The following is a 22,470-nucleotide window of genomic DNA, read 5'->3' as shown; positions in this document are numbered from 1 at the left end:
TCATTCCTGAATTCCAGAATTGTTTACTGAACACTGACTACGGGCCAGACACTGGGAAACTCAGGGGTTGCAACAGTAAGGAACACCCAACCCCAATTCTCTGTAAGCTTCACGGAGAAGTAGAGAGAGATGAGGTCTTCCTTCGGGTCATAGTTAACTTCGCCTGTATTTGCACAACCATCTGCTCACTGGGGGACAGAGTAGAACTGCTCTATGGGGCAGTTCTACTCTGTCCTATAGGGTCACTATGAGTCGGAATCGACTCGACGGCACTGGGTTTGGTTTTGGTTTTTGGCTGCTCATTGGATGCTCCAGTGCCAGCAGGGGGAAGCGTCTAGCCAGTCTGGACTATGTCTGCCAACATCAGCTCAATACCATGAGCCCAGCTTCCCAGACCCACCTCATATTCAGCCAAAATGGCTGCCATAACAGTGTGCATAAGGCTCAGATTCCATCACCATGGTGTTCCAGACTGAATTATTTAGGTGTCTGAGTTACCAAGGCAAAACACAAACTGTACTGAATTAAGCAGAAGAGTGAATGTATTTGCTTATTTTCAGGAAGGACAAGGGTGTATTTGGGAAGGATGGGACCACAGCTTAATGGTGCCAACACTTGCTCTGCCTCCATTGCTGCTTCTGTCAGAGCTCAGCCTCACTCTCTCCTGCTTTTTCCCCAGGCTCAACCATGGCTGGGGCAACTCTTGGTTCACATGCTTAGAACATCATGAACAGAAAGAAAGAGAGTTTCATTTTCCCAGTTTCAGCTTGAAAGTTTCTGGAGAAGGGCTCTAAGTTGCCTACCTTGTGCCACTACCCCAAAGCTCACATCAGGCTACCTTGTGGCTGGAGTGCGCTCTTTCACCACATGAAGGGGACTCATCCAAATACGGATGGTGGGGAATCCCTATAAACAGGCCATTCACTCAGAAAATAGGCCTCTTCCATTTTCTTCTTCACAAACTTTCCCATGTGGACTTGAGGAAGAGTTACGTCTCCTCATTCAGTCTAGAGACAAAATCCCAACAGCCGAGTTCACTACTCAACTACTCTTTTTCCCTCCCCATCACTTGAAATTGTTCTTGACTCTCTCTGACATCTATATCCTAGTTCCCATGTCCAAATTTAATAATTTTCCTGTACGTAGAGATATATACGGAGTATTGTTGTCGTTAGTTGCCCTCAAGTCAGTTCAAACTCAACCCCATGTGTGTAGAGTAAACTGAAGCACACTGTCAGGATGGTCTTCCAAGGTGCCTCTGGGTGGGTTCAAACTGCCAACCTTTTGGTTAATAGTCGAGCACTAGACTGTAACCTAGTTGAGGGCATAGACTACTATAACAAAAAATGGCGGATTAACTGATCTCCTCACTGCAAGAAAGATGTGTGGGGCCTAAAGAAGAATCCTAAAAAAGAATTCCCTGGAATGCACAAACAGTTAAGCACTGGAGATCAGCTTCTGAAAGGTCACAGGCTTGAAAATCCTATGGAGTACAATTTTACTCTGTAACACAAGGGGTACCATGAGTAGGAATCGACTTGACAGCAACTGTTTTTGTTTTTTTTTTAATAAGAGTATGATATAACCCTATACTTTCAAAAAGCTGATCTACCTTTACGTGATTGGAGATGATTCAAAAATACTGAGATGAACTATAGAAAATATGTCCAATTAGTCAAACATACCAGTACTTGCGGATATTAATTTATTCATTAACCAAAATACATATTGTAATAGCACAAACGACCTGTTTGTAACTATGTTTATCTTTGAGGGATATTTTTTAATGTTGAAAAGAAAAGAAAAAAAAATCCTATTATTGTAGCACTGACCCAGACATACCAGTTGCTTGATAAATGTTTTTGGTTAAAAATGCTCAACTATGCAAAAATCATATGCACTTTCAGTAATATAGCAGTAATACCTTTTGGTCATCACTTGTCCTACATGACTTTTAACACAGAAGACCCTCCGTGTCTGAATGCCCACACCACACGTAGCTTCTCCATTCCAGCCAATGGTTGCATTAAGGGCAGTCACCAGTGTGTCTTTAGAACAGGGGCCCCAAGGCGATGTCTCCCAGTAGAGTTGCATACAGGAATGGTCATTGCATAAACGATATTCTTGGAGGGCCTGGCTAGGGGGACATGGTTTTCCACCTGAAAACAATAAAAATAAGAGAGAACACATAGTTGTTGCTGTTACTGTTGTTTTTCTTTTTGTTATTTTTGTTGCTTCAATGGTCTAGAAGGCTTGGAGCTCTGGTAGTGTAGTGGTTAAGCATTTGGCTGCTAACCAAAACTCTGTGGTTTGAATCCACCAGCCACTCCTAGAAAACCTTGTGCGGCAGTTCTACTCTGTCCTATAGGGTCACTATGTGTTGGAATCGACTCAACAACAGCAGGTTTTTTGGTTTTGGTAGCACAGTGCCTAAGAGCTCACACAGCTAACCGAAAAGTCGGTGATTCAAATCCACCAGCTGCTCCTCGGAAACCTAATGGGACGGTTCTAGTCTGTCCTATAGGGTTGCTATACATCAGAACTGACTCGATGGAAATGGGTTGTTTTTGTTGTTTTTTTTTAGTTTAATGGTCTAGAAAGATGGTCTTTTTGACACTGCCTTCCGATGGCCAGAGCAATTGTACTCTCCTTCCCGTTCCAAGGCCATGGTTTTTGTGTCCTGAGTAACAATCTGAGGATACTATATTGTCATCTTCTTTCCCAAAAAACAAGCAGCAGTCCAAGTCAAACTAGATTGGAAAAGTAATTGACTCTACTGCCCACCCCTGGGGTATCTCTGAGCTAAACTACCCCCCCCCAAATGCTTTACTTTTAATATCATTATGCCTACATAAATTAGTCAGTTAGATATAATAGCCCATGACTTTGAAGTGGTATTAGGTAGGACACACACACACCACTGCCCACACATGGCCTCCTTTCTCCAGGAAAGGAATTATTTTTCTCAGAGAACCATTTTAAGACACCAATCCTCTATCAAGCAGTGCATTTCCTGAGAGGTGGGAAATCCATAAGTATCTGCTAAAGCTTGGCAAGCAAGAGCTCATCTGAAATCATATCTGACAACGTGCTATCCACTGGCACGGAGGCCAGACAGATGTGCATCCTACACTCTTGGATGAACCACACAATCAAATTTCATTACCGTCTTTTCTCTCACATTTTTATATTCATGTAAAAGTGTTATTTATATAAAGTATTGATCTTTTCCCAGTCATCCACACTATAATGCTTTATTCAGTGGGTCTAATGCTTAAGAAAATTTATGTTTTCTTATTTTTATTATTTTTTTCCCATTAAATACTACTGCCTAGTTTTCCCCTTCCAGAAATATAAAAACCAAGCAAAGGAAGCAACTGCAATTTAAGAATATGAAAATCGTCATTCATCTTGACCCTGGCCCCATTTCTCAGGATCACAGAAGAGAATCCTGTTTAAAAAGGAGTTCCTCACAGCCAGTGGCCACAGTACCCTGCTGTTTTAACTGAGCCGTAGGCAGAGGAAGTCTTGGGAGGGCATGAAAGAAATGACGTGTGTGTGTCTGAAGACAGAGATCATTGCTATAAATGAGAGGAGCATCTGCTCCTCTAATTTGTCCTGATGCCACACATCTACATTCCCATAGCACTTTTTAGCTCCTTCAAAGACATTTTCACAGCCTTCATCTTTCTCCCCATGACAACAAGCCAGCATTAATAACAGGAACCCAGGGCATAAGGATCAGGTAGCTTGCCAACATTATTGGCGGCTCCAGGTTGAGAAGCCAAGTCTCCCGATTCCTAATTTGGATCTCTTTTTACCAGAAATATCACAGTTTTGCTTCTAGCTACACAAGCTACTTGAAACTGGATATGTATCCACTAAACTTTGTTTCCTTCTCTCAGGAAAAAAAAAAAAAAATGAATAATGAAAAATAACATCCATTTGATTACTAGCGCCTGTACCCTGTACATGTTGTTATTGTTAGCTGCACTGAGTTGGGCCAACTCATGAAGACCCATGTGTTACAGAGTACATCTGCTCCATAGGGTTACAGATGCAGTACACCAGCACTCTCTTCTAAGGAGCCGCTAGGTGGGTTGGAACCTCCAACCATTATGTTTGCAGCTGACCACAAATCACTTGTGCCATCATAAAAAAAAAAAAAAGGTATGGGCTAAATATAAATATGTAAACCCAGGACAGATAAATTAGAGGATTAAAGAAAAAAAAAGTATACATAGAAATGAAATTATGAATTTGGTATATGGATTCAATTGTATTCCACAAAAAAGTTGTGTTAAACTCCTAATCTTTATACCTGGAAACATGATCCTGTGTGGAAATAGCGATTTTCTTCTGTTACGTTAATGAGGTAATACCAGAGTAGGGTAGGCCCTAAATCTGGTCTGTTCTGAGTGGTGGTTTATTAAAACAGCAGAATAGACATTGACACACAGGGGTAGATAACACGTGACGATGAAGGCAGATGCATCCATAAGTAGCAAAAGAACGTCAAGGATTTCCAACAGTTACCAGAAACTAGGAGAGAGGCCCCAAGAAAAATTGACATGGTCAAGATTATGATTTAGACTTTTTAATCTCAAGACATCTAAGGACATTACTTGTGGTAGATTTTGTTACAGCAGCGCTAACAACCTGAGACATTTGGAATTAGGGTACATAACATGATCACTTATGCGTAGCTACATCCCCAATAGGAACCTTTCAGTTACCTAGTGGGGAAAATTTTTTTTGAACAAGTAACTCACATGGTGATACCTTTATTGTTACTCACCTTCTCCAGCCAATGCCAGGACCGTCCTCGATCTAGTCTGTTTCCCATCTGAGTTTTTATTTGAACAGGACTGGGAACAGGAGGACCATTCTGTCCACCCGCTCACCATACAGTCCATTCGGCAGGGGATTTCACAAGCCATCCGTTCTGGAGGAGGAGGTGCTGGGCAGAGACTCCCTGAAACATCTTCTCCTGTAATCAACCAGTTCAAGACAGATTCTGATTAATGCATAATCAAGACTATTCCAAGGAACACTGAGGTACCCTGTTTCCTCTATCACTTCAGTTTAGTTTAGAAGACTTTACGTGGTGTCTAAACCAATAAAGAGCAAAAAGGGAGAGTTTCGTCTGCATTTCAAAATATTTATGTTAAGGAACATTGCCCAGAGATCCCTTGGCATTTCGAAAGATAGATACCAGAACAAAACTCCCATTTGTCATTCTTCATAGGGACAAAGTTTGCTTCTTCCAGGAACAAGTTAGCTATGGATGGATGGAGACAGACATGGCTGACATGCTATTAACGGCCAAATGTAATAAGAATATATGTTTTCTGCAAAATGAAGGTGAGGGTAACCTGTTAGCCTGAAACCCACAATTTATGTTGAACATTCTATTCCACTTTATAAAGAAGAATTTTATCATTCTAATTTTCTTTCAGGCACTTTCACAGTTAAATACATAACCTTAAGCAAGAGTATCACATGATGACTCTTTTGTTCTGTTTGTGCATACTGATAAATAATCTGAAACTACAATGGAAATGGGCCTAGAGTCAACATTATATAATGAATTGAGACAAAAGTTGAAAGCCAATCCTTAATTTTCATTAATGCATTTTCTATTCTCCCTTTAAACAATCCCATGAATTGCTAAACAGAAATTATACTCAAAAAGATGACCCAAATGCATTCTAAACCCAAGGATTCCCAATTTTGTTATTAATCCAGTGCCTTTATGTAAATAAAATTTTAAAGACTCTGATAAAAACATCATAGCAAAAGATTTTTTTTTAATTGTGCTTTAAGTGAAGTTTAAAATTCAGGCCAGTTTCTCACACAAAAACTTTTAGACACATTGCTGTGTGACCCTAGTTGTTCTCCCTACCATGTGACAGCACATTCCTTGTCTCCACCCTGTATTTCCCATGTCCATTCAACTAGCTCCTGTCCCACTCTGCCTTCTCATCTCACCTTCAGACAGGAGCTGCCCACTTAGTCTCACGAGTCTATTTGAGCTAAGAAGCACACTCTTCACCAGTATCATTTTATGTCTTATAGTCCAGTCTAATCTGTCTGAAGAGGTGGCTTCAGGAATGGTTAGTTTTGGGCTAAGAGAAAGTCCAGGGGCCATGACCTCTGGGGTCCCTCCAGTCTCAGACCATTAAGTCTGGTCTTTTTAGTAGAATTTGAGTTCTGCACCTCACTTTTCTCCTGCTCCATCAGGGATTCTCTGTTGATAGCACAAGATCTTAACAGAAAATATAAAATAGGGGGAATGATGTTTTACAATTACAGAGGTTAAGAGTAACAGGGTCATTTCTAAGTTATTTTTCTAAATTTCAAATGATTAAAATGGTTTAAAAATTCTTTCAGGTTATTTATTCACATATTCTTAGAATTAAAAAAATATTCCTCTTCATAGATACTTCACAGATAAAATTCAATTCTTACTACTCTCTCAGTTCACAGTCTCCTTATAAAAACAGAAGACACAAAGGATAGGAATACCATGTATAGTTAGAAATAACAACTTGAAACAGGGAATGGCAACAACAAGAGAGAGGCAGTTCTGTCTGTGTAATTTTCCGCCTGTGGAACTCTCTTCATCATGACCTGTGGGTCACAAAAACAACTGCAAATGCAACTAATACTTTTCAAGCCTCTCTTTTGTGCTGGGCACTGTGTTAAAAACAAACCAAACCCATTGCCATCAAGTCAATTCCGACTCATAGGGACCCTATAGGACAGAGTAGAACTGCCCCATAGAGTTTCCAAGGAACACCTGGTGGATTCCAACTGCTGACCTTTTGGTTAGCAGCCATAGCTCTTAACCACTACCACCGCCAGGGTGTCCACTGTGCTAAGGGCTTTGCGTATATCGCTCAGACCTCCTAAGACATGCTCAGAGACAGATGTGACCTGGCTTCTTGTATGGATGAACACTCAGACACTCAGAAAGGCAACTGTGCTCAGACTCACATAGGCCTGAGCTAGGACTCAAATTCAAACTTTCTGACTCCAAAACCTCTGCTTTTCCCATTAACCATGCCATATCTGATTCCAGACAGACAGATATTCCTTTCCTGAGGAAGTAAATAAACAAGTCGACAGTGAACAAGGATGCTTGAAGGAAAAGATGGTGCACTGCTAATATCTGGATTCATATTTGGAAATGAGGCCAGGCTCATTGCCCTTGAGGTAAAAATAAAACTTTTCAAGCATATTATGAGAAGCAACAGAGATTCTAGCAGATAATCAAGCTGAAAGACCAGTTTCAATCATTCCCTTTGCACTCTCAATCTATCTTCAGGTTGAGCCCACCCTGTATGTTTCACTCATACACACACACACACACACACACACACACACACACACACACACCAATGCAGCTGAAGGGTGGTGCCTTCCCACTTACAAAAGCAGGCAGGCCAAAAAAAATGCCCAATTAACATCAAACATCAATTTCCACATTTGTGAATATTATTAATACACATTTTATACAAAAATACTTTAAAGCAGTGTCTTGCAAAGAACATTTTGAAGAGTAATATATTAATAGGGGTCTTATGAAAAAAAGGTGGGGGAAAGTCGGCAAGTCTGGGTTAAAATAGCAAAATGGTCACATTATTGAAGCACTCCTCAAAGTGTGGACAATGCCATAAGCATTTTAAATTTTCTACAAGGGAAATGGGATAGAGTGTTTTTCAGGCTTATTTGACCAAAGACTATCCTTTTGTGAGGAGCATTTCTGTCCCATAAATGGTATTTGTTTGGACATACTTTTAGAATATCCTGCCCTCAAGAGTTATAGAAGTGTCAACTATTATTTAATGAGCACTGTGTTCAAGGCATATGATGAGGTAAAAACATTATTTATCCCCCTCAAGTTCATGATTTAATGATGGAGATGAGCTATAAACAGATAAAATCCAAAGTAAATGTCATATTGCAAATGTGTGTTTCAAACAGACAATGCTGTATCGATTCAAAGAGAGCATCTCTGAAGGAATGGCTTGATAGAGAAAGGCTTTCAACAAGGGAAGGAGAGAAAGATTGAGAACTGGTGGCAATGGGGAAGGATATTTCAGGTAATCAAAGTGTCCACAAAGGTAAGGTGGTAGGAAAGTACAAGCTATTTGGATGACAATACTGAAAGGGCATGGGAAGAGAAATTAGACGTTGGAAGAGTTATCTGAGATCAAATTATGAATGACTTGGAGTGACACACAAGTTTTGTTATATTTCTATCTCCTTTAAATTCCTAGGCCCTCAGGTTTCCTGTGATCCAAATTTAGCCCATTCCCCAGTCATCACACATTTAGCACCATCAGTACTCACTGCAGGAACACAAACACTTTTTAAAACCTCAAAACAAAAGAAAACCAGTTCCCGTTGAGTCGATTCTGATTCATGGAGACCCTATCTGTGTCAGAGTAGAACTGCGTCCCATAGGGTTTTCAATGGCTGTGATCTTTTGGTAGTAGATCACCAGGCTTTTCTCTGAGGTGTCTTTGGGCGGACTTGGACCACCAACCTTTTGGTCAGTAGCCAAGTGCTTAACCATTAGTGCCACTCAGGGACTCCTTTCTAAAATTTAAACTTCCTTATCTACCGATATACCCATTTCCTCAGTGCAACTACTATACCCTTAAGTATACAGGGTAATTCAGAAACTGAGCAAACAGATCAGACTTTCTTTAGAGAACCCAACCTAATAGTCATAAACAGACCTCGCAACATATATATGAGCTATTTTATAAAAGATCTTCAGAAGAAAGGACGCACAATGGGATCCTAACCAGAAGTATCTACATGTAAATCCTAGCACCAATCTTTATCCTCTTGAGTATATCATTAACTTATTTGAACCTCAGCTGTATCATTTTTAATAACTTAATAATAATATTTATCTTTCAGGTATGTTCTAAGGATTAGAAATAATTTATGTAACATGCATAGCAAGATAACACTTGGCTGGCTGTCAATATATAATAATTTTTAAAGATGTTGTCTGCAAAGACATACACTGCAGAAAACTAATGGTCTTTTTCATCTAAAGAATCTAGTTATTTATATAATAGCCATGAGAAGCACTTACTTTACCATTCATACATGTGTACAAATCACTACCTATAACTTCACAAGCCGGACCACCTAAAATATAAAGAATATTTATAACTATACAGATCATTTTATTGATATGGTTGGCTAATATAAGCCATTAAAGAGCCAAAAATAAAGCAACTGAGCCTGAGTAAGCTCATCTGCTCATCCACATTGGTATAATTATCTTTCCATTGCACAGATAGAGCCCATCGCAAAACAGCACTTACACTTTTCTGTTTTCAGTTTCGTGGAAAGATCAATGCCACCGATTGAAATCTCAGGCAAGCATGGAAAATAAAGCAGCATATGGGACAGAAACTACGCCATTAAAGTGATTTTCACAAGCTCTGATAATCTAACGTCATAATAAAACAGAATATATTTAAGAGGGAAATCAAATTCATCTTTCAAGAAGACTCTATAAAACTATTCCCAGCCCCCGCCAGGCTCTCTGGGATCAATAGTGACAAACTACAAGTTCTCTCTTCATGAAGTAGACTTGTTTAAAGCAGTTATGGTTCTGGAAATATGGGGTGTGGTATTGCTTTGACCTCATCACTCAGTTTTGATTGCTTCTGATTTAGAGTATCATGGCACAGATGGACAAATGCCTGGGTCCTGGCCAGAGTTCACACTACTGTTCTCAGGCCTGCCCTGTTACTGGCTCTAAGAGCAAGTACTTGACTGAGAAAAGATTCTTGAACATACAAATATACTTAAGACTCTTTAAGAATGGTTTGTTTTATAGTTCAGACGTACATACTACTTAAAGATAAAGTCTACATAGCTCATGGTAGACCCTCTGTGGCCACTGTTCAGGCAATCATATAAGTTATCAGGGAGCCCTGGTCACGTAGTAGTTAAGAGCTGGGCTGCTAACCAAAAGGTCAGCAGTTTGAACCTACCAGTCGCTCCTTGAAAACCCTATGAGGCAGTTCTACTATGTTCTATAGGGTCACTATGAGTTGGAATTGACTCGACGACAATGGATTTTTTGGATAGCTATCATAGTATGGGGATACCCCAGTGGTATAGTGGGTTAAGTGCTACGGCTGCTAACCAAAGGGTCAACAGTTTGAATCTGCCAGGTGCTCCTTGGAAACTCCATGGGGTAGTTCTAGTCTGTCCTAGAGGGTTACTACGAGTCGGAATCGACTCGACGGCACTGGGTTTGGTTTGGTTTTATCAGAGTATGGTTTTTTTTTTACAAGAAATTAATCTTTAAATCATACATATGCTATATACTACATCACATAGCATTTTTTGTTTTGTAACATCTAGGGAACTGGAATTTAATATTATAAACTACCATCTATTTTTTACAACAATAAACAACATAATCTGTAATTCTTAGTTTTCTGAACTAGACTTCACTGTACAAAAGGAAAAGACAAAAGGTTTAGATGAAACAGAAAATAAGAAAAAGAAAGGAGAAATCTAGATAGTCTCAAATGTACTGAATGATTTGAAAAATGGACCAGTATTGTTATTATGCAAACTTCAAATTACCTTACACTTCTAAAAATACTGCAGACTAGGTACTGTACTGATATTTCCTCTTGTATACTATTACACTATCTATGAAAACTAATGAAACAGTTATCAAAAATACTCTACATGTCATAAAATTTTATGTCCTATTTAAATCTCAGAAAAGAATGCCAATAAGTGTGGGTTAAATGCTTGCCAATAGCTGAGTAAGATGTCAACAGACAGGACATCGCAAATTTAGTGGAATTCATATGCACTTAATTCCATTTTCTTAATCTAAACATTACTTCCTCAAGGGCAAGTAGCCTCGGGACACTTCTGGACTGAAACCCTAATCAGCTAAGGAACTGTTTATACTTCAAAGCAATAAAATATGGAATAAAAGCTAAACAGAAGCTATTTGCACCATCCTTAATATTGCCAGCTATGTAACTGATGTTTCTACTTGCTGTCAGTTTCACAGTTTAAAGACTACTTGTCTATCCAGTATAAACATTGGAGAAAATTAAAGACACTTGATGCTAAGTAATATAATACAAATAATAAAAAACATTAACAAATGCAATGTAATAATGACAACATCTGATATTGGAGAAAGCTTAGAGGAGGCTAGGCTCTGTGCTAACCACATTATATAAAGTATTTTATTTAATATTCACATTAATGCCATCAGTTTGGCACTACTGGTATACCCAGGCACAGACAGGTTAAACACTTGTTCAAAGTCATGTTGCTAATAAGTGTCTGAGTTAGGCCTGAAACACAGATCTGTAAGATGTTACAAGTCATGTCCTATTTATTATGCTGTATTGGTTCCAGTTCATTTCTTACATATATATTTCTCATTACATTGCTCCTAGATAATATAATCATGTTGCTTTTAGGTAATGCCAAACTATAAAGGGCTTCTTACTGTGTTCCTCAGTAAGTTTAGCATGATAAGGAATAAGCCCAATGGAGTGGTCTCCTCCATTATCCAAGAATTATATCATGGGATGCAACAAATCAGACAGCACTTGAAACCCTGGTGGCATAGTGGTTAAGTGCTATGGCTGCTAACCAAGAAGTGAGCAGTTCGAAGCTACCAGGCGCTCCTTGGAAACTCTATGGGGCAGTTCTACTCCATCCTAGAGGGTTGCTATGAGTTGGAATCAACTTGAAGGCAAAAGATTTTGGGGGGGGGGTTCAAAAATAGAAAAAAATAAGCAGATGGAAAAGAATTCAGAATGAAGAGAAGGAAGAATGAGATGGAACATAAGACCAAACATAAAAAGAGCCAAGTAGGGATAGTCACCAAAAACAGCACAGACCATGTATACTTGGATAAGTGACACAAAAACAGTGAAAAATAATAACAATAATAATTATAATAATAATAATAATGTAAGAAGGCTCACAAAGTGAAAAACAATCAAACTCTAATCACAGTTAAAAAAAAAAAGAAAGAACATAGGAGCAAAGGCTAAAATAAACCTGGGGGAAACTCAAGACAAACACTAAAAAGAAAATGCTTTAGATTAGAAATAATAACAGCTGGAAAAAAGAAATAATATTTCCAAGATAAACATGTTCCCAAAGGTCAACAGTTATCTGAAATTGCATCTGCACAGCAGATGAACCGTTTGTTTTAGAAGCAAACATCTTTGGTGTCACTTGTCTAATTTAGCAACTATACCAAGTTTCTCGACGGCAGTGGCTGGAGTCGCATAGTGGACCAAGTTTCTCAGCCTATAATAACATAATGTGGTTGTGAGGACATCATACACAAAGAAAGCAAGAGGTCACTGAAAAGACAGGAAAGAAAGGAAAGACCAAGACGGATGTCAGAGGAGACTCTGAAACTTGCTCTCAAACATCGAGCAGCTAAAGCAAAAGGAAGAATTGATGAAGTAAAAGAACTGAACAGCAGATTTCAAAGGGCGGCTCGAGAAGACAAAGTATTATAATGACATGTGCAAAGAGCTAGAGATGGAAAACCAAAAGGGAAGAACACACTCTGTGTTTCTCAAGCTGAAAGAACTGAAGAAAAAAATTCAAGCCTCGAGTTGCAACAGTGAAGGATTCCATGGGGAAAATATTTAACGAAGCAGGAAGCATCAAAAGAAGGTGGAAGGAATACACAGAGTCATTATACCAAAAAGAATTAGTCGATGTTCAACCATTTCAAGAGGTGCCATATGATCATGAAGCAATGGTACTGAAGGAAGAAGTCCAAGCTGCTCTGAAGGCATTGGCGAAAAACAAGGCTTCAGGAATTGATGAAAAATCAATTGAGATGTTTCAACAAACAGATGCAGCACTGGAGGTGCTCACTCACCTATGCCAAGAAATATGGAAGACAGCTTCCTGGCCAACTGACTGGAAGAGATCCATATTTATGCCTATTCCCAAGAAAGGTGACCCAACCAAATGTGGAAATTATAGAACAATATCATTAATATCACACGCAAGCAAAATTTTGCTGGAGATCATTCAAAAATGGCTGCAGCAGTATATCAACAGGGAACTGCCAGAAATTCAGGCCGGTTTCAGAAGAGGATGTGGAACCAGGGATATCATTACTGATGTCAGATGGATCCTGGATGAAAGCAGAGAATACCAGAAGGATGTTTATCTGTGTTTTGACTATGCAAAGGCATTCGACTGTGTGGATCATAACAAATTATGGATAACATTTGTGAAGAATGGGAATTCCAGAACACTTAATTGTGCTCATGAGGAACCTTTACATAGATCAAGAGGCAGTTGTTCGGATGGAACAAGGGGATACTGATTGGTTTAAAGACAGGAAAGGTGTGCTTCAGGGTTGTATTCTTTCACCATACCTATTCAATCTGTATGCTGAGCAAATAATCTGAGAAGCTAGACTATATGAAGAAGAACGGGGCATCAGGATTGGAAGAAAACTCGTTAACAACCTGTGTTATGCAGATGACACAACCTTGCTTGCTGAAAGTGAAGGGGACTTGAAGCACTTACTAATGAAGATCAAAGACCACAGCCTTCAGTATGGATTGCACCTCAACATAAAGAAAACAAAAATCCTCACAACTGGACCAATGAGCAACATCATGATGAATGGAGAAAAGACTGAAGTTGTCAAGGATTTCATTTTATTTGGATCCACAATCAACAGCCATGGAAGCGGCAGTCAAAAAATCAAAAGACACATTGCACTGGGTAAATCTGCTACGAAGGACCTCTTTAAAGTGTTGAAGAGCAAAGACGTCACCTTGAAGACTAAGGTGCACCTGACCCAAGCCATGGTATTTTCAATCGCATCATATGCACGTGAAAGCTGGACAATGAATAAGAAAGACGGTAAATTATGGTGCTGGCGAAGAATATTGAATATACCATGGACTGCCAAAAGAATGAACAAATCTGTCTTGGAAGAAATATACCCAGAGGCAAGGATAGCGAGACTGCGTCTTACATAACTTTGGACATGTTGTCAGGAGGGATCAGTCCCTGGAGAAGGATATCATGCTTTGCAGAGTACAGGGTCAGCAGAAAAGAGGAAGACCCTCAACGAGGTGGACTGACACAGTGGCTGCAACAGTGAGCTCAAGCATAACAACGATTGTAAGGATGGCTCAGGACCGGGCAGGGTTTCGTTCTGTTGTGCATAAGGTCGCTATGAGTCGGAACTGACTCGATGGCACCTAACAACAACAACAACAAAAATAGCTGTTCAAAAGGTAAAATTCCAGAACAACTAAACAGTACATTACAATAATGGTCAGGATTTTTTATGAGGTTGTGACATCTGGATTTGTGTTCTACCTTTAACACCTAGCAAAGATGTGACCTTGGCTTCTTTGGGCCTCAATGCCTCATATAAATAGGAGGGTACTGCTGTCATCCGTGATTATATTACTGGGCCTGATGATGGATCAGAGAGGCTAATATTAAAAAAAAAAAAAAAAGCTTTGTAAATTTTAAAGCACCATTTACATATAATGTGGCCTTTCATTATTGGTTAAAATAAGAATGAAGAACATTCCAAGGAGAAAAATGATGTAGATAAAAGATACTGTCTCTATTCGCCATCTCAATTCTGTCTTTGAAAAGAAAATATAAAAGAAATGAAAACGACTATGAAGTCAGACATAATATTACTCATTCCATCTACCTATCATCCATCTATCTATCTATGTATCTATCTGTCTGTCTATCTATCTGTCTATGTAACATCTATCTATCTAGAAAGGGATTTGGACTAGCTTGACAATGAGGTGTACCTTTAGAATGTAGTTCAAACTGTCTAGAAGTTTCTTAAATATTTGAAAATAAATACTTTTAAGTTAGACTGGGTAAATCAATAGATTATAACACATTACTAAAGGGTGATTATTTCTCTAATTCACCTTCAGAAATATAATTTCATGCTTGTCCATGGGAAATATTCAAAATGTATCTAACTACCTTACTGTATTTGCACAATTTATACGTCATTTCAAAGATCTTTTTTTTGTGTGTGTGGTAAATAATACTGCAAAGGACAATCCTGACCATATAATTGATTACTTTCCTAAGATTAAATTTCTGGAAATGGAATAACAAAGTCAAGAAAAATAAACTTCCTTAAGGTCTTGAGGAAAAAAAAATAAACTGCAATTACCTTCTTTTTTCAGTATTTATGATCAACCACAGCTTTTTAAATTTACATAACAATAAAATTCACTACAGTTCAATGGGTTTTCTCAAATAATGGAGTCTTGTGAGCATCACCAAAAGCATGATACACAACAGTTCCATCAGACCAGAAATTCCTTCATGTTACCCTTTGTTGTCAACCCCTTTCCCCAATCCTAACCACTGGAAACCACCGATCTAGTCTCTGTTCTTACAGTTTTGCTTTTCTTTTTCCTAGAATATCATATAAACAGAATCATACAGTATGAAACTTTCGAGTTTTGCTTCTTTGCTTAGCCAAATGTATTTAAACTTCATCCATATTGTTGTTTTTATGAACAATTCATTCTTTTTTCTTGCCGAGTTGTATTCCATTGTACAGAGGTAGCACCTCTGGCTTATCCATTCCCCTAGTGAAGGACATTTGGGTTGTTCCAGATCTTGGTTATTATGAATAAAAAAAATAAAGCTGCTATACAAATTTTTGTGTGAATATAAGTTTTCATAATTAGGAGTGGGACTGCTAGATCATAAAGTTAAGTGGATATTTAACTTTATAAAAAACTGCCAAACCGTTTTGCGAAGTAGCTGTAACATCTTGCATTCCCATCAGCAGTGTGTGAACTTCAAGTTGCTCTACATCTTTGCAAGCACTTGTTATGGCCAGTTTTGCTTGCTTGTTTGTTTTAGTTATTCTTATATGTATGTACTAGCATTACTGTTGCAGTTTTAATTTGCATTTTCTTAATGGTTAATAATATTGAACATCTTTTCATGTGCTTATTTGTCATTCATATATCTTTTTTTAAATTTAAGATTAGATTTTTCAGGCATTTCCCTTTTTAATTTTTATTACTGTACTTTAGGTGAAAGTTTACAGCTCAAGTTAATTTCTCCTTCAAAAATTTATACACATAGTTTTGTGACATGGCTGCAGTCCCCACAATGTGACAGCACCCTCCCCCTTTCCACCCTGAGTTCCTGTGTCCATTCATCCCATTCTTGTCCCTTCCTGTCATTCATATATCTTTTCAGTGCCTGTTCATATCTTTTGATTTTTTTTTTTAATTTGGTTGCTTGTTTTCTTATTGTTGAGTTTAAAGATTTTTTTACATATTCTAGATATAAAACCTTTATCAGACATGTGATTTGCAAATATATTCGCCTAGTCTATGACTTTTCTTTTCATTCTCTTAACAGGGTATTTTGCAGAGCAAATGGTCTTAATTTTTCTGAAGTACGATTATCAACTTTTTCCTTTATGTTTCAGGTGGTATAGGAAGTCTGCTTTTAAAATGCAAAGTTTTCAGGAAAGAACAGAAAATACCTTGCCTGTTACAGAAAAATGAGTCAAAAATTGTATATCAGGATCTCTGCTTTCATAATTTCAGACACAGTGAACTCTATGACCAGTGTGTCCCAGTATACAGCACTGATAAGAGTTTTGCATATATCAGCGGTGTTAAAGCACAGCTTTTCTGTGATATTACTGATGTAACAACCAAGAGTCCAGCACTATACTATAACTACGGGATGAGTGACAAAATGAAATTTCTTTCTGGCTTGAATATTTATGTAGTATTTCTCTACAATGAAAACTGCATGCAGATGCAACTTTTTCTTTTATAGCAGAATTACCCTGCATGGAGCCTCTAGCACAATGTCTGGTGTATAGAAGGTCTCAATAAATTCTGAATGCAGGAGTGAATGAGAAATAAAGAGCAAGATGTCTAGCCCATCTAGGGTATAAATTATATCTTATGCTTTTGTACTCTCCATCCCCTACCCCTGGTAGATACATGTGATGATTCAAAATTGAAACATCAGGCACTAATTGGAAAACAAGTCACATTTCTAACCACGACATTAACTGGAATCAAGCTGCTTGGACACAAATCCTACCCCTGCCACTTATCGGCTAAGGACATAACTGCTCTGTGCCTTGGTTTCCTTTTGTATATAAAGAAGACTTCTATTCCATAGGGTGACTGTGATGCTAACAACACCTACTTCATATCACTCCTATTCCCTAGAGTTATTGTGGGAAGTCAAGAGTTGATAAATACAAACCCCAAGAAGAGAGCCTGCAGCGTAATAGTTAATACAGTTATCATGATATAACTGTGATAGTAATATATTGTCTTGGAAGAAGTATCGCCAGAATGCTCCTTAGAAGAGAGGATCCCAAGACTACATCTCACATACTTTGGGCATGTTATCAAGAGGGACCAGGCCCTGGAGAAGGACATCATGCTTGGTAAAGTAGAAGGTCAGTGAAAAAGAAGACTCTCAAGGAGATGGAATGACACAGTGGCTGCAACAATGGGCTCAAGCATAACAACAACTGTGAGGGTGACACAGGACCGGGCAGTGTTTCATTCTGCTGTACGTAGTGTTGCTATGAGTCAGAACCGACGCAAAGCACCTAACGACAGCAACAATATCTTGAGTTAGGGACCATGGCAAACTATATTCGTTCTAACAAATTTTTAAGCTCAGGCCTCTGGGAAGCTTACCTCTGAATAATGTACAAGAGAGGCAAGATTAGCTTGTATTATCCTTAAGCTGGTACTTGCCTCTGTTTTTGTCTTCATCATATGCCTACTACTGGAGTAACTATGATATTACCATTTCTTGCCTTAGATCTTGCACATGCTGGGATCTATGCATAATATGTTGAGTTCACCAACATCTTCTAAGAATATTTGCACTAGGGAAGAATTTTACAACAGCAGAACATTTTAAAGCAGCCAAATATCCATGATTACAACCTTCTTCAAGGATGACCACAGTATTTGCCTTTAGAAAAAAAAAAAGTCGTGATGCTTTTTCCCATGCTGATCCCCTGGCTGTTCAATTTTTCCTATTCAATTTTGTAGAACATGGAAGGGTTCTAACGACTAGTTTTTTACTGTATTGAAGAACCATATAAAATGCAAAACCACACAACTACATTGAAGGCATGCAATGATAAACTAGGTAAGAACTGTGCCATACCATTTTTTCATCAAAATGTTGTAAACTAAGAGCCTAAAATAATGATTATATATTGCTTTTCCAATCTGTTTCACAAACTCTGTTAAAATACAGGATTACAATACTACAGGCCAGAGGGCACATAAACTCATTTTTGTACTATGTTTCATCATTCATCAGAGTCTGAAATCCAAGCAGAATACAGACAGCTTTCAAAAGCTTAGTTCAGTCTTCAGTAAAACCAGACAATTGTAAAAAAATACAATTTCCAAGTGAAAATTAGACAGATAATAATTAGAAAAAGAGAATAATAAAGGAATGAACACTGAAGGCATAATCCTACATTCTTATTCAAATCAAGCTGATGTCAACTGGAAATACACACACATAATGAATAAAAAATGAGTTCACCTACACTAATTACACTGGTGGTATGAGCTATAGGAACATATGGATTTCTGATACATACATACGTACGTGCATACTATACCTCACTAGCACTGTCTTAAGGCTGATATGATACCGATGTCTTTCAGAGACTGAATGAATTCTAATGCAGAATAAACCCTATTTCCATTTGTCTATCTTCTCAAAACTAATCTCCTAGTTATAATGATAACTCAATTTAGCACTGTTATTTTTCCAGCCAATCTCAAATAATTCAGGAAAGAGAAATCAACACATGAACTAAAGTTTAAAATGTAAATAAAATGCACATTGAGATATTTCAAAACATATGCAGTAAACTTAAGCAAACGTCTCAAACATTCAAATATCACTTTATATTGTTGCCAAATTGTCAATACTTCATAAAAGTAATAGTGACATGAAATTCAAACTGCAAGCTCGAAGTAATAAAAGATGAAGACTACAGACATTTGAAATCTGTATACTCCATTTTCTTGTTCAATAAGACAAAAAAGAAACATGTTCTTACTTTATGAAATAAATATTTTATTTCATGTATGCTTTACTTAAGAGGTTAAATCTTCAATTCTATCATTAATAATTCTGTTGGCATTTATTGCCTGTGGGGCATAGTATCTTTAGAAGCCATTTTAGAATATTTAGATATTTCTGATAATTTATCTTATTCTAACTGGCTCACTGGTTACAGAAATAATTTCATAATCCATCCAGGCAGTTAAACAAGCACTTATTAGGCTATTTGTGCATAAGCACTTTTTCCTGAGTCATAATAAATAGAGGGAAACATCTGCTCAATAAATTTAAGGTTGCAGCAATACAAAGACATGGAACTGACAGAAATTCAAGCCAGATTCAGAAGAGGATGTGAAACGAGGGATATAACTACTGATGTCAAATGGATCCAGAGAATACCAGAAATGGAAGCAGAGAATACCAGAAAGATGTTTATCTGTGCATCACTGACTATGCAAAGGCATTCAGCTCTATGGATCATAAAAAATTAGGGATAACATTGTGAAGAACGGAGATTCCACAACTCTTAATAGGGCCCATGAGGAACCTGTACATGGACCAAGAGGAAGTCATTCATACAGGAACAAGGGGATATTGCATGGTTTAAAGTCAGGAAAGGTGTGTGTGAGGGCTGTATCCTTTTGCTGTACTTATTTAATCTGTATGTTGAACAAATAATCTGAGAAACTGGACTATATGAAGAAGAACAGGACATACGGATTGGAGGAAGACTCACCAACAACCAGTGTTATCCAGATGACACCACCTTGCTTGCTGAAAGTGAAGAGGACTTGAAGCACTTACTGACAAAGATCAAAGACCACAGCCTTCAGTATGGATTACACCTCAACATAAAAAAAAACAAAAATCCTCACAACTGGACCAATAAGCAATATCATGATAAATGGAGAAAAGACTGAAGTTGTCAAGGATTTCATTTTACTTCAATCCACAATCCATGCCTATGGAAACAGCAGTTAAGAAATCTAATGACATGCTTTTCAATATGCATGTGAATTATGGACACATTTGAGTTGTGGTGTTGGCAAAGAATATTGAATATAATGTGGAATACCAGAAGAATGAACAAATCAATCTTAGAGAAAGTACAGCCAGTATACTCCTTAGAAGTGATGATGGAGACCCGGGTTGCTCGTATTCACCCACCCACAATGGCCAGGTCCTTGAGCTGGTGTTGCTTCTTTCTGTTTCTTTTGGTATCTTCTGTGTCCTCCCACCACATCCACCTCCTTTCTCTTGAATACCTGGATCCCTGTGCCATCTCTGCTTCTTTTTGAAAGGCTGTGAAGCCCTGCTTAACTGGGGAATCACTCCCCTGGCTCCCGACACCACGCTGGTGAGATCCCTGGGGCTTTTTGTTGTTGCTTTGTTATGTTCTAGCCGGCATAAAGTGCATGGCTTAGGAGCTACTCCCCTAATCTGCACAGCCATGGATGTGTGATTCCTGGAGGCATTTCTTATTTCTTTTCTTTCATTCTTCCCCCCTCCCTTTTTCCCTTTCTGTCTTTCTTCATTTCTCAGTTCTTGTCTGTCTATAACTACCTCCTTTTTCCTCTCTCCTGAGTACCTGGTGCTGTGTGACATATCTACTTCCTCTAGCCAGGCTATACTACACAGGCTAGAAGCCACTTCCCTAGTCTTTGCAGCCACACCAGGGGGACCCAGTGGACTTCTCTTTTATTTACTTATTTTTTTCAAATTTTTAACTAGTTATTTTTTTTTTCTTTTTTCTTTTCTCCATTTCTCAGTTTCTCATCTCTCCACTCCAATAGCAATCTCCCTTAGCACTCTTTTTTTTTCTTTCTCCTTTGTTTATTTGTTTGTTTTTGATCCCTGTTCGTCTCTCCTCTTTCCAATAGCCATATTAGCTCCACACAACACAACCCCCCTTTCCTACATACCCGCACTGTGTGCTGAACATCACACTTCCCGAGCAGCACAGGTATGGCCTACCAGAACCTTCCTGGTACTGGTTCTTGGCCCGCACTTTTGGCCCTAGTACCTGCCACAAACGACCCATGCCAGCCCCTCCCCTTCAGCTGGACCTGCCCTGCTGCAGCATAGCTGAGTGACTGGCCCCACCCATTGGACAAGGAGGTGAAAAGTATCATGATTACAGATGAGCAAACAACAAAGAATGCACAAACCCCCTGTCAGACATAACCAAAAAAGCAGGACAAACAAACAAATCTACAATCAGGGAACAAAGAAAATAACTACTGAATGTCCCAAAGACAGCAGACAATTTTGAAACACACACACAAAAAAAAAAAAAACACAGAATGGGATGGTTCCAGTAGATGTCCCAATAAAACACCAGATAACTTTCCAGCAGAAGAAAAGGCACTAGAACTACTTAACAGGGAATTCAAATCTCTAATATTCAGAACTATCCAAGAGTTGAAGCAAAAAGCAGACAAAAATGAGGAAAAAATAGACAAATTTACGGAAAAGGCAGACATTCATGGAAAATAGAGACAAAAAAATGGAAGATCTAGGAAAATAATACAGGAACAAAATGCCAAAATAAGTTCACAACTAGAAATCATACAAAAACAACAATGAGAAATCCAAAACATAAACAACAAGATTTCAGAAATGCACAGTGTTATGGAAGGGCTGAGGAGCAGGTCTGAAATGATGGAAGACAGGACCAGAGAAATTGAAGACAAACACTTGGATACAAGTTTGTCTGAGGAAAAATCAGGAAAAAAGAATGAAGAAAAATGAGGAAACCCTAAGAATTATGTGGAATACAATCAAAAGCAAAAATCTGTGAGTGATTGGAATTCCAGAATAGGGAAAGAAAATGGAAAACACAGAAAGGATCACTGAAGAACTGCTGTCAGAAACCTTCCCTAATATCATGAATGGTGGAAAGCTGACCATCCAAGAAGCTCAATGAACCCCATACAGGATAAGCCACAAAAAGAAAAACACCAAGACGTATCATAATCATACTCGCTAAAACCAAAGACAAAGAAAAATTCCTGTGAGCAGCTTGAGAAAAACAAAAAGTCACACACAGAAGAGAAACAATAAGACTAAACTCTGACTATTCAGCAGAAACCATGCAGGCAAGAAAGCAATGGTATCAAAAAAAAAAAAAAAAAGAAACCAAACCCAGTGCCGTCGAGTTGATTCCAACTCATAGTGACCCTACAGGACAGAGTAGAATTGCCCCATAGAGTTTCCAAGGAGTGCCTGGTGGATTTGAACTGCCGACCCTTTGGTTGGCAGCCGTAGCACTTTTCCACTATGCCACCAGGGTTTCCG

The 22,470-nt window shown here is 38.4% G+C and overlaps 1 protein-coding gene across 1 annotated transcript in view; it reads right to left on the bottom strand.

The window, feature by feature from the left end:
• The window catches only part of THSD7B (thrombospondin type 1 domain containing 7B), a 989,424-nt gene that overhangs the window by 432,646 nt on the left and 534,308 nt on the right, over positions 1–22,470 (bottom strand). The window contains exons 8-9 of the mRNA XM_049889254.1: positions 4,799–4,990; positions 1,925–2,159 (exon numbers count right to left, since the gene is read on the bottom strand). Of these exons, the coding sequence (XP_049745211.1) occupies positions 1,925–2,159; positions 4,799–4,990 (427 nt within the window). The remainder of the gene's footprint in view (positions 1–1,924; positions 2,160–4,798; positions 4,991–22,470) is intronic.

This window comes from Elephas maximus, chromosome 6 (assembly GCF_024166365.1).
Source record: "Elephas maximus indicus isolate mEleMax1 chromosome 6, mEleMax1 primary haplotype, whole genome shotgun sequence".
NCBI classification, from domain to species: Eukaryota; Metazoa; Chordata; class Mammalia; order Proboscidea; family Elephantidae; genus Elephas; species Elephas maximus.
Note: the sequence above shows the minus strand (reverse complement) of the source record. Positions and strands in the feature narration are given on the sequence as shown.